Below are 13,390 nucleotides of genomic sequence, written 5' to 3' on the forward strand. Positions count from 1 at the left end.
TATATATATATATATATATATATATATAAATATAGTTTCATGGTTGTGTGATAGTCAAAAGGCTGGTTGAAATGACCGAGTCTGTATACAGAGTTAAAGATTTGGAGGTGAATTTACAAAGTTTTTACTGAGAATTTGAGTGCATGGTGGTGTTCATTTAAAGAATAGAAATATTTCTTTTCATCCTAGTTTTTATATTTAGTTTGCAAAATCTCTAAAATCTCCAATTTCAATATCAAATGTTTTACAGTAAAACTTCACATTTTATCTGTTATTTTGTGTACCCTAACACTAGCTATAGCTACACCATCAATGTACTTGGAAATGAAGAGAATATTATGAAATAAAATTAACATTACCCTTTTTCTTCATTTTTCAATGCATAATCTTTTGCCATATCCTCAATTAATGATATTTATAGTTTCATCTGTTAAACTTTTCACATCTGTTTACTTTTAATTTCATGGTTTTATTGCCTGGATTACACCACATAAGTAATCTACTCATCCATAAATAGCCTGTCTTGGCCAGATGGTTAGAGTGTCCGACTTCTAATCTGTGGGTCACAGGTTTGAATCCCTCTCCCACCAAGCATGCTCACTCTTTCAGCTATGGTGGCATTATAATGTGACCATCAGTCACACTATTCATTGGTAAAAGATTTGGCAGCAATTGGCAGTGGTTAGGTAGGATGTTGAAATTGAATAATTAACCGTTTCATTATTTATAGCTTTTGTTTATCTTAGCTTGACACTACAGAAGACATACTACTAAAGTTAAACTTAGGAGTGATTTCACATCATGTAACAACATGAGTGAAGATTTAGAGTGTTTTAAATATTCCTTTTGAAATTAAGAAACTAAAACTTGGATAACATAAAAATGGAATTGTAAGTTACATTAGGATGCCAAGTTTATAAACAAACATTTATAATGAAGTTATTTAAGAAAGAGTTAAGTGGCTTTCACAGAAACATTGTTGCCATACTTCACAATAGGCTAGTGAAACATAGACAAATAGTGACATTTTTTACAATATTCTTTCCACTTTTGCTAATGAACTTTGTTTTTCTTTTTTGAAGTGAACTTGAAGTTGCAAATCACCAAAGCTTGGTCTGTCAGAAAGATGTAATACTTGTAGACCTATTAAACATGCATGATAATACTCGTGCTTCCTTACAGATTTTTTAAATTCACAGTATTCCTCTTCATTTGTCCATTAAAGGTTTATGTGACTTGTGACAGACAAGATGGATCATAAATGCTATCTTATTCACCTATATATTGATGTATTGGAAGTACAGCTACTTAAGTTGCACAAATACTTCAATTTTTTTAATCAACAAATATATACGTAATGACAGAAATGTATAAGTAATCAGTTTTTTGGTATTTATAACATCTAAATTAATAAACATTGAATAAAAATAATTTTGAAGTTGTAGGTTTAGCAGTATTACATTGTTTTCCTGTATATCAATCATTCATTTTCTGATCTTATACTACAGCAACTTAATCCATTATTAGTGTGTTGATGTATCCTGCTTAGTTTGAGCCAATTAACATTTGTTTCCATTGTATGGTTGTTGTTGAGAATTTTTAATTTTTTACAGTTCAATTTACCAAAAAAAGAATGGTAACTATAGTTTTTATTAAATATTTTAAGAGAATTTGTCATTGCACAGCAAGACTGAACATACTGACTGGTTAGACCCAGTTTTTGTACTTTAATGTTTATGGTTAGGTCTGTTGCTTTTGTGTTTAGAACTAGTTAACCCACAGTTAATTTTTAAGGTATATTGGCAAAGAATACAAGATTTTGTAAGCATATTGAGTGGTTGGTTTGTCCAATAATGTGTTTTTCATATGACTTTCTGTGTTAAAAAAAACTTATTGTGTTGCATGTATTAACAAATATATATTACTTCTTGTTTGATTCCTCCTAGCTCTTTGATATTTTGTTATGTCATAGAAGTTCACAAGTTTATGGTTGGTGTTAATCACAAAGTCAGTAATGACCAGGTTAATTCCTTTTAATAAAACTAATATTTCAGATATGCTTCTTAAAATTATATAGTAAGTTTCTTAGAAGGTACATGTTAGAAAAAGTGAATTATCTCTCACATTTTCTTTTTTTTCTATCATAGACATGAGACTGATGCATGGTGACGAACTGAGGCTGCGCTATCTTGGAGAACTTCACAAACCATGGTCTGGTGTAGGGCATGTGATCAAGATCCCAGACAGTATCTTTTAAAAAGTGTTGCAATATTTTATAAAATTTTGTTTTGAACTAACAACAGAATGAAAATAGCTCTTTGTAATTCATATATTTGTAGCTTTTGTCATGTATGTTTTTAATGTGAGTGAATACCAGAAATATTCAAAATTAAGTGAAGAAGAAACTGTAGTTTTAATTTTTATACGATATCTGTGTCATTGAGAAAAAAATTATTAAAATAGTTAGACTAAAAATTTGTAAATAAAAGGAAGTTTTTTGCTCCTTTACTGACTTACCAAAAGATTACAGTGAAGAAGTTGGTATTGAGATGAAAACAAACTTAGGACTCCCTTCTGAATGTACTTCAAACTTTGTAGTGGATTTTGTTTGGAAATCAACATCCTTTGACAGGTAACTAATTGATTTAGTGTTTTAGTATACTTTTTTATTTTTTAAGTTTTCTATATTATCTAATGATAAGTTTTTACTAGCATATTTTTCTATTTAAAATTTTATAACTATTTTTATGTGAAAAATAATGGTGTTTCACACTGTTTACTTAAGGGTTGAACTGCATATGTCATGACCTTTTACAGAGTTAACTTCAAAATTTAAATAAACAACTGTTATTAATGTGTGTTAATAAGCTTGACATCAAATTGTAGTTCGTAATTCATATGCATATTTGAAATAAACAAATTATTTTGTAGTTTGTCTTTGATGGAAAAGTCTTGAGTCCAGATGTAAATACTACATTGCTTGTTTTTTTTATGTATGTTTTTTATTATTGTTATAAATGCAACTAAAATGTACAAATTTTAAACTTACTAGCTTAGATAAGAAAACATAAAGAAAAAATTGTTTCTTGATACTTGATAGTCTTACAGTTGAGGCAACCATGTACATGTAGCATGGCATGATTGTAATTGAATGCATGTTCACACAAAGATGTCCTCTCTGTGATAACTGGTTTTAGCATAATCTGTAAAGGAACAAAACTAAATGAAATCTGATGTTAGTAAAATAAACTTTTACTTAAAGCACTTTTACAATTAATTTAGGAGGTTCTTTTGTTTATGCAAATTGAATATGAAAACAGTAAGAAGAAAGACATATTTTATTCTTAGCATAGTAATTACATTTCACAAATACTTTATTTAAAAAAAATTATACAACATACTGTAAATGTATACTAAATTTTTGCCAAATTTCTTGAAGATATATTTAGAAAATTCAGAATTATATTAAACATTACTTCAATGTGGTGTTGATCCAATGGATGGACACTGTAAACAGTGTGCTAAATAGTGAAATTTCAAAAACGTGGGATGTTTCTGTAATGCCTTATAACTGGAAATGTTGTTATAAGATATGTATGTTGATTTGTTCATGCTAAAATTACTGAATATTTTTATTTTCTGTATTATACCTATAACAGTTATAACTGATTCTTTAAAAATAACAGATGAAAATATAAATATAAATTAGGATTGTTAAGATTTAAAAAAAACTATATTTATAAAAGACCATGAGTCAAAAGATTCAATTAAAATCTTTACAGTTAATATCACCCACACTTTGTATTGTTATTATAAATAACTTCTGATTAAATGTAATTATCTTTATAAATATAAGGTGAAAACATAACCCAAAAAATTTTGAAAATACTCATATACAACAAACTCCAGAAGTACGTAATGTTGTAGATCAATAAACAAGAACTAACACTTGTTAGAATGCAATGATCCATCACTTGGGCATCCTTGCTGATATGAATGTTTCTTACTGTAATTCCAATAACACCTTGCACAGTGTGGCCTGCTCAGGAGATCTAGGTTATTTCAAAATTGATATACTGTTAACGCTAACAGTACAAAAGTTTCATACGTGTCAAAATGAAAAAATAATTCTTAATATTCAAAACATACTTTAAAGATAAATAATTTGGTTTAGTATAAGTCCTATAATTAAAATAACAAAAATACTGCTATGAGGATAAGTTACAGACCTTGCTATAAGTAATATGTACAAATAAAGTAGCAGCCATACCTATCATACCCGAGATCAAGTTAAGGAGCAGGATGCTAGAAGTGAGAAATAAATAGCCAGACCTTTAGAGCTTATTAAAAAAGAGAGGGTATATTTACCTTCATAAGTTATCACATAAACACATTGACTTGTGTAGAATTATACAGACTTTCTCTATGTTAAAATACTTTCATTTGCAAACTTTTGTTCCTCTTACTGGAGCCTTCATTGGGCAACAATGTACTGAGCAATAGAATTTATTAAGTTATTGAAAACTACTATAAGATAGGTATGTAGGCAACAGTCGTAACAAAAACTAACACCTGGTATTAAGGTTATTAAACACACAGAATTATGATGAATATAGAATCTAAATGGATTGCTTTGATATAATAAACATAAGGAAAAGACAGTCACAGGTATTATATAGAGAAACAAAAATAAAGGAAGTTTTCAACTTCAAATAATACATTGTAAAATTAATAGTTTAATTTTACACTGAAACCACGACAAATAATGTTTTATGTCTTTTATTAGTGGTGTCCATGCTGGTAGCTTGCAAATAAAAGTATTTTAATGTAGAGAAAAGTCTGTGTATAATTCTACATATTATTTTATCTACGTTATGAGTCTTAATTAAATATCAACAGTCGTAAAAACAACAATTATTGGTAATAAAAGATATCAATTTATATAAAGGTTAAGGTACATTATATTATAAGCTGTATAACTTAAATAGCTAGGTAATGTTAATGGTTGTCCAATGTATTCAGGTTTTTCATTATTTTTGTATTAAGAAATTGTAGCTTTGAAAATTTTTTGCTATTTAATAAAATTCATAATCTTGCAAGGGGTACAAGAACAGTGTAGAATTTACTACAATATTTTGGTTTTAATAATACAGATGGAAAACCTCCTTTGTGGAAAATAATGAGTTTATTTGCCCTGTTTACAAAATATATTACAGTTGAACAAATTCTGTAGCAGCTACTGAGCTATGAGGAGAAAATACTGTAGCACAATTTATCTGAAATATTTGTATTATGAAATAGTAGAACCTTGAAATCAAAATTTTATTTAAAGTTTTGAGCTTGATCATATGATTAATGATATATATATGTCCAGCTAATGTGCATTCATTATAGTGAAATGACATTTTTTTCCATAGCAAGTTCTAGTAAATAAGTTTTAATTAATTGTCAAGAAAACCTAGAAATGTTTGTAAAATAATATTGTCAGTATACCTTCAATCACAACTTAATGTGCAAATTTATTCCAAAGTCTTCCATATTAAAGTTTGTTTAGAATTAAAAATTGAAGTTTAAATACATTCAAATCAGCAACTAGTGAGCTTAATTTGTAGTCTATAGATATTCCCCTATCTTTCCTGAAAGACTTGTTGGCCCACATTGTAAAAATGTTGTGAAGTAAAAAGAGTACATAACATGTATGAATTTATTGGGTGTAAAACTGGTATTTCAATAATTTATGTTACTACAGAAACACTTCTTAAAAGATTTTGATATTGTTAATGAAACACTTTTTTATATATTTTGAATACTAGGAAGATGTATAAATATTACAAAATCAAAGGTTTTAATTGTTTTTTATTTAAATCTTTAATTTTCTCTTTGCATTCAATTGAATTATTTCTTGTAGTTATCAACCATGTCATCAGTCATCACAGCATAGTTTTTATCTCTGTGATTTTCTAAGAAATTTATGACATCTGGTTTGAATGATTTCCAGGCAGCTAGTTTTTTTCTGAATTATTACTGTTTCAAAATTATTATCTATCAGCACTTTCCAAATAGTCCAGTAAAGATACCTCCTTTCATTTTTGGAAACTTGTCAGACAGATATCTGAAACCATTACCATCCTTGTTCAATCCTTTTGTAACATTCTTCATGAGTCCCGGTTTAATATGAAGTGGGGGCAGAAACACATTCTGAGGATTAAATAAAGGTTGATACTTGATATTCTGTTTCCCTGGTATGTAATTTCTCTCTCACTGGACATTCTTTCTTTTTGAAATGATTTTTATCATCTCAGCTGTCCCAGAGACAAAAAGCAACAATGTTTGGTATACCCATTCTGCAAGAGGGCAATAAATTCTAGATCACCACATATGTTCCACTTATGGTAATCACATTTGATGGTCTCAAGCATAATCTGCATGCTTTGATAAGTTTCTTTCATGTTCACTGCATGAGAATCAGGAATTTATGGCTTAGTGTTCTCATTGTACAAAAGTACAGCTTTCAGACTAACTTTAGATGAGGCGATGAAATGTCTCCATTCTTGAAGATGATGTTCAGTATCTAATTCTTCCATTGGTGCATCAACATTTGTATAGAAACACAAAGTATCTTGCATGCTGTAGTGAGGAGCAAGACTTTGATGGCGACTTTGGTAAATTGAACCTCTTGTTTCTGGAGATAATAAATTCCATTGCTGTAACTGAAAGCAAAGAAGTTCCCCATGCTGCTTTGATAGAGACAAGTCACAAATCAGATCATTTAGCTCTTCTTGGGTGATCAGATGAGGCAGTTTATATTGAGGTGCCACAGGAATAGAATTACTAGGTGAAGAGGATGAAGATGATTCATTATTTTCTTTGCAGGTAAACTCTTCTGCTGGTGGATGTGGTACTGGAAATCCATCCCCATAGGGTACTGGTTGCATTACAGATGCAATATCTTGATATTGAATGTATTGTTTAGTTTTAACTGAATGTCCAGAAACATTAGTCATGCAAAAATAACAGTCAGTTAGATAATCTTTGGGCTCACATCATATTGTGGAAACTGCAAATGGCATACGTAAACTCTTATTAGCGAGATGTGCAAACTGTACAACATATATGTGGAGCCCAATTTTACACCCAAAATAGTGGTAATAAGCTACCTTTACCTTGTATGTAATGTTTTTCCTTCATGAAACTGTAATATATTTTCCACAAATGTAGCAGAAACTGTTTGGGGGATTTTTGCACATTTGGAGTCAGCCAGCACTTCAAATGATTTTCCAAAAAATATAAAGTAATTTATGTTTACAAAAATAGAGTTTAAAAGATTTTACAACACAGTTTTGCAGAATTTGATTATGTCACTGGTATGATGCAATGAAGAAAACCAGACTTTGTTTTGAATATGCACAGAGTGAGGCAAAGTGACCAACTGAGTGAGTGAGAGGCATATTGTGCCTGTTGTTGAAAAAATGAAAGGTAATCTAAAAACCAGTTGTTTGGTGCATATATTCTCTATGGCTTTATACAAAAACTCAGAAACAACAACATTAATTTATGTGTAAGAAAGCTGTTACATGTTTGTCTTCTCTAGTTATTTCTAAAACATTTGAGAAGTGAGTTGAAAAAGAAGCATTATATGTCCTAATATTTAAAATATAATTATGTTTTTTATTCTAGAATGCAAGCAGCTTTAAGAAAATTTGCTGTGGATGAGACCTGTGTGTCTGCATATGTTTACCATAAACTTCTAGGACATGAAGTTGAGGATGTCATCTTGCGTTGTCAATTGCCTAAACATTTTTCTGCTCCAAATTTACCAGAACTGAATCGTTCTCAAGTATATGCAGTAAAACATTCACTTCAACGACCTCTTTCCTTAATTCAAGTGAGTTGAAAAATTTATATTTCTAAATACTGTCGAGGGAGTTTCATTTTATCGTTATAAGTTTTAAACATCTAGTTCAGTGAATCCATCTAAAAAAAGTTACAATTATATTGTGCTTATAAGTTTTGTACATTTGTTTTTGTGATTATACATTATTAAGTTTTGAATTTTTTACTATTAATGTATTTTTTTATACTCGCTGAAACTGTAGTGGAACAACATGATTTGTGATGATGTTTATAAGCCTATTGAAGATATTTTGGGAAACTCCTATAGTTTTAGATTACATAGCCACATTTTTGAACTTAAATTATCATAAATTCTTTACAACCATGAGTTATTTAATTAACATTTCTTTTAATACTTTTATTTTACTCTTAGCCTTTAATACAATCTAGCATATTCATGTAACAAAGAGTAAAAACACTTTTACTGAGGTTGATTATGGTTAACTAATTTCACTTAGTACTATACTGTTATTTTAATTTTACTGAAAGGTTTTTGTACCTTATTTTTCTAAAGTTGTGTATTCTCTTTACCCTATTTGATATTGGCTTCCTATTGAAATTCTGTTCTTTTGTGTTCCATTACAATAAAGGCTTCCTGATCACATGATCGTGATGTCTTTAGTAGCTTATAATGGTAAACAACTGCCATTTTGAGACTCTCAACAGATACGATTATGATATTCACCAAGAACTTTTGTTTCTGTTATAAATCTTTGAACCATTATGGTGCAGAAACATACAAGAATAAACTGAAAACTGTTAAAGTTGATCCATATATTATCGATAAAAAACTATATGCTTTCGTTGGTCTCTTTTATCCATTAAATTTAATTTTTTAATAAGGCAACTCATTAACATCCAAGATTTTTTTAGTATAAAACATAACTTGTATGTAACTGTATTATTTCTTTTTTAAAATAATTTAATGCTGCACTTTTTGAAATGTTTATTACTGCCAATTTTCATAGTTTTTATAATATTTCTTTTGTTACATATTTCTCTAAATGGCTTTAAAGTAATTAGAAGTAAACTGAAAATTTAAAGAAACTTCCAATCAGTTACAGTATGGTGAAAGAGTTATGCTAAACAATAACTGTTTATAAACTCATAATTAGTGCTTCTGGAAATGGTACTTTTCGTTCCCATGTTATCTAACTGCTCCTTGATCTTTACCATTATTAAATATTACTTTTAAAGTATTAAATATCACCTTTATAGTGAAAATATACAGAAACATATGCAGTTACTGTACTTGCTGTATGTCTAGTCGGAAAATCTCATATTTTATCCATTTCTATAAAGTGTTAAGCCATATACTGTACATAGTCTGCTTTCTCATATCTCATTTTTATATGAGTTAAGTGATGTTTGTGACCTGAAATACTAAAATATACAACACTAATTGGTATGAAGTGTTTAATCGCTAAATATATCCTGTTCCAGGTATCATTTGTGGTTAACATATTTAATTTGTTTTTATATCTGGAGCATTAATGTATGGTTTTGCTGAATGTAAGAAAACCCATAAACCTGTGAATTACATGCCACATACTCATGTTGATCAACTAGGTAACATATACTCCTGTTTAAGAAAGGTAATATCTTTGTTATGAATTTAATTACACATGTACTTACTCGATGATGAGGAACCTACTTTGAGAGCTAATAATGGTTGGAGACGGCTTGAATGGGTAATGAAGAAAAACTTTAATGTAAGTTTAACATAACAGCAAATGTACAACTTTTCAACAAGGTTTTGTCATCATCAGGTCAAAATGTTGTACATTTGCTGTTATGTTAAACTTATATGAAAATTTTTCTTCATTACCCATTCAAGCTGTCTCCAACCATTATTACACCTGTACTTTGTATATGTTTTAGAAGTATAGATGTGAATACTTGGTTTAATAGATAGATAGGCCCTTATTACTTGATCAGATATGTATAATCCTATGATGTTACTGTTATAATGTATTGCCTCTTGTATTCAATTGTAAGGTATTCATATTTCAGGGGTTAAGTATTAATTTCATTAACACATTTTAAAAATAAAGGAAACTGTTAAATATTTATTTCAGAAGGTTAAAATACCTCTTTCCAGTTTCGGTGTCAGTTTATACATTCCATTTATGGCTTTTTGTAAGTTTTCTGTTTTACTAGATTCAAATTGTAACTATGACTAGAATCTCAGTTGTTCTGTGATTAGAAATATTGATGAGTTTATTCAGAACTTTTAAAACATAATAATAAACCTTTAAAAGTATTTTAAAGATGAACACAAATATGCTTTTAACATTACTTAAGGTATCTGATAAAATGACAGTCCTGGGTGTTTGTTAGATTTGTTTTCACACTCACCGATATAGAAAGGTGAGGCACATTGCTGGGTAAAATAAAATTGTACTTAATATATTTTATTATATAAAATCTTAGACTAATGTTCAAATACATGACCTAATATCTATATTTCCTTTTGAAACATATAATTAATTATTTTTTGTGAACTTATAATTCATAATACAATGTAAACCATTTTATAACATAACCATTTACTATGCCATTTTGCATGCTTTAAGTGAAGGCTAACTGATAGTGTTGATGCGTAGATGAATGGTTACTCTAAGGACCATACGTTAGGCCACTTTGTTAAAAGAAATGATTCAGATAGTACTTATCTCGCTTGATGGACATATAATAATTTATTTAGCAGTTGTTGAAAAACAAAAATGTCATAGTTACATTTATACGAGTGGTTGCCAATCATAATAAATGAGGTTCACCATCTTCTGGTAATGTCACTTAAGAAGTCTCTGTAGATTAAAAAGGAGGAGGTTCTGTCATTTCTCTAGGTGATTCAGTGTATGCCAAAATTAATTCAGAAAGTTTTGAGATATTTTAGTGAAATTAATTGTTTGTTGTTTGAATCCCCATGAATTTCATAACTTCAGTGATAAACCATTAGTAATGAATTGTGTAGTTAAATATTCAACATTTTATGTTTTAAGATCTTTAAGCTATAAATCTTATGCTGAACCAATGCTTTAATATGGTACTTCTGTAAGAAAAAATATATCTGATATCAAATATTTTTCATTTCGTTGACATAGGGACCACCAGGTACAGGTAAAACTGTTACTTCTGCTACTATTGTTTATCATCTGATGAGACAAAACAATGGTCCTGTTTTGGTATGTGCTCCAAGCAACATAGCTGTCGACCAGCTAACAGAAAAGATCCATTTCACAGGATTAAAGGTTGTCCTTTTTGAAAAGATATCAGTTGTTAATGATATTATTTCAAAGTAGTGTTACTAAAGAAATATATAAGACATGAAAAGTCCACTAATACAAAGTTTTGATCTATAATTAAATAATAATAGTCCTGTTTCATTGGACATTTCTGTTGGAAAAATAAATGATATTCTGAGATTTCATGCATGATTGGAACTTTTTTTTATGGCTAGACTTTAATATTCTTTGGAGTCCTTCAAAACATTTTAGAATTGTATGTTCAAGTATAAGTTATTGAAATTTTTTCATTATAAAGACAAAACACTTTTTGGATTGTAAACCTATTATTGCATTTTCTGAATAACATAAAATATATTGTTCAGGTAATAAAATATCCTGCTCAGGATTGTAAGTTAACTGAAAATTAATATGTATTGTCAAAATATTAAACAATTAACCTTCCCACTGAGGGCAAGCCAAAGTGTGTATGTCGTAACTTTTTAGGGAGTTATATTCAAAATTTAATTAAACTACTTTATTATAATGGTATACTTGGAATAAAAATGTTGTTAATAAATCAAGTTTTAACATTATTTAAGTTTTAAGTTCTTTATTTCATAAGGAAATATTTTAAAAACATCCTCAATCTCACCCTAGTATGAGAATTGTGATATTTGCTCTGTAGATCTTCCTTCTCTAATCTACTTACCACCCTTCCTGGAAGTATGAAATTTAACATAAATTACTCATTATACTATCATCGTCACTCAAGCAAAGCATAATTTTCATTGCCTTCAATCTTATTTGGTTATAGAGCCATAAAATAGAAAATCAGACCCCTCTTGCCATGCTCACCAGTCACTTCCTCTCTTTCAGAAATTCTCAATTGTTCTCTCTGACATTTAATACTGTATTATTTATAACTAATAGAAAGCTAAAGTTTTAAATTATCAAATGATGTATTATATTATATTGTTTTCTGTACATAGCATTATCTATTTTACTTCCAGGTCAAACTTTATTCCCATGGGAAACACATTGATGAGCTTAACTGAATGTTTAACTGCTTTTATCGCATAGTTAGAAAGCCAGAAAAATTATGAGTTATAGGATATTCTCTGTTTTGTATGTGTTATTATTCTGTGTTCTTTTGTGCATTACTTCGTTAAATAAAAAATGTATTTAGTGTAGTAGTACCATTAGTATAAAAAGTAGGGTTAAGTTTCAACAGTCAAGAGAAAAAAAAAAGATCTGGATAAGTATTGTATTTGTTTTTCATGTGTATTCTTTATTTATTATTATAAAAGTAACTCATATCTAAAAATTAGAAACCTATTAAGTTAGAGTAGGTAGGATAAAGAAAATATATAACTTTTTTTTTGCAGGGTATGCTTATGGAGTAGCTCATGTTTGCCAAGTGATTTACAACTTGTGTGGTGGGATTATTAGTTAGTGTTCTGATGAAATAAAACAATACAATTTAAGAAAAAAACAGTTGTATACTGCTACTAGCTTTAAGCTATTTAGGATAAACTAGCCTAGTTTCTTGTTATAAATTGAAATCATTCTAGAAAGAGTGTAATTTAGATTTATTTCATTTATTTATAAGATCAATCAAAGTAACTGACCTTGTTTAGTTATTGTAGAGAAAATAATAGATAAAATATAAAGTTTTAATGAAAAAACGTTTGAAATTTATTTAGGAGGCTTCAGAGATTACTCAAATGAAATTTGACAATTATTACATGAGTAAAATATTTTTTAATCTTACATGAAAAACAATTTGTACATAGAACAGTCAACACTTTGACTTCATATATTCACAGAGCAATTTTTAGTAAAAATACTTTTAAAAATTTTGAATTTTTGTGTATAAAAGACTTGTAATGCTCACTGAAAGCTTCCAACATTTTGTGAAGATACATAACATATATTAAAAGTTATAGTGTGGAAACTCTGAACGTCAAATTGGGGCCAAGACTTAGGTCAAATCGACTGAGCCTGTAGCTAGTGAGTTAACCTTATGGACATGGTCTTGGTAGTTATCATTTACCCCTGTATCTGTGAAACCATACTTAGCAATGATTGCTATTATTCCAAATATGCTTAGTGTATTTTTATGAAATTTGGTAAGCTTTTAGTAAACATTATGGATGTTTTGTATACACACACACACACACACACACACACACACACACACAACTAAATGAGTTAATTTTAAGAAGTTTACTAAATTATTTAGTAAATTACGTTAAGGCAGTCTAGTA

At 28.9% G+C, this 13,390-nt stretch overlaps 1 protein-coding gene across 1 annotated transcript in view; it reads left to right on the forward strand.

Annotated features, from left to right (window-relative positions):
• Positions 1-13,390, forward strand: part of LOC106472376 (regulator of nonsense transcripts 1-like) — a 63,551-nt gene that overhangs the window by 27,769 nt on the left and 22,392 nt on the right. Inside the window, exons 8-11 of the mRNA XM_013933016.1 lie at positions 2,148-2,246; positions 2,524-2,632; positions 7,678-7,885; positions 11,001-11,147. Coding sequence (XP_013788470.1) covers positions 2,148-2,246; positions 2,524-2,632; positions 7,678-7,885; positions 11,001-11,147 — 563 coding nt within the window. The remainder of the gene's footprint in view (positions 1-2,147; positions 2,247-2,523; positions 2,633-7,677; positions 7,886-11,000; positions 11,148-13,390) is intronic.

This window comes from Limulus polyphemus, unplaced genomic scaffold (genome assembly GCF_000517525.1).
Source record: "Limulus polyphemus unplaced genomic scaffold, Limulus_polyphemus-2.1.2 Scaffold5282, whole genome shotgun sequence".
In the NCBI taxonomy this organism is placed as follows: Eukaryota; Metazoa; Arthropoda; class Merostomata; order Xiphosura; family Limulidae; genus Limulus; species Limulus polyphemus.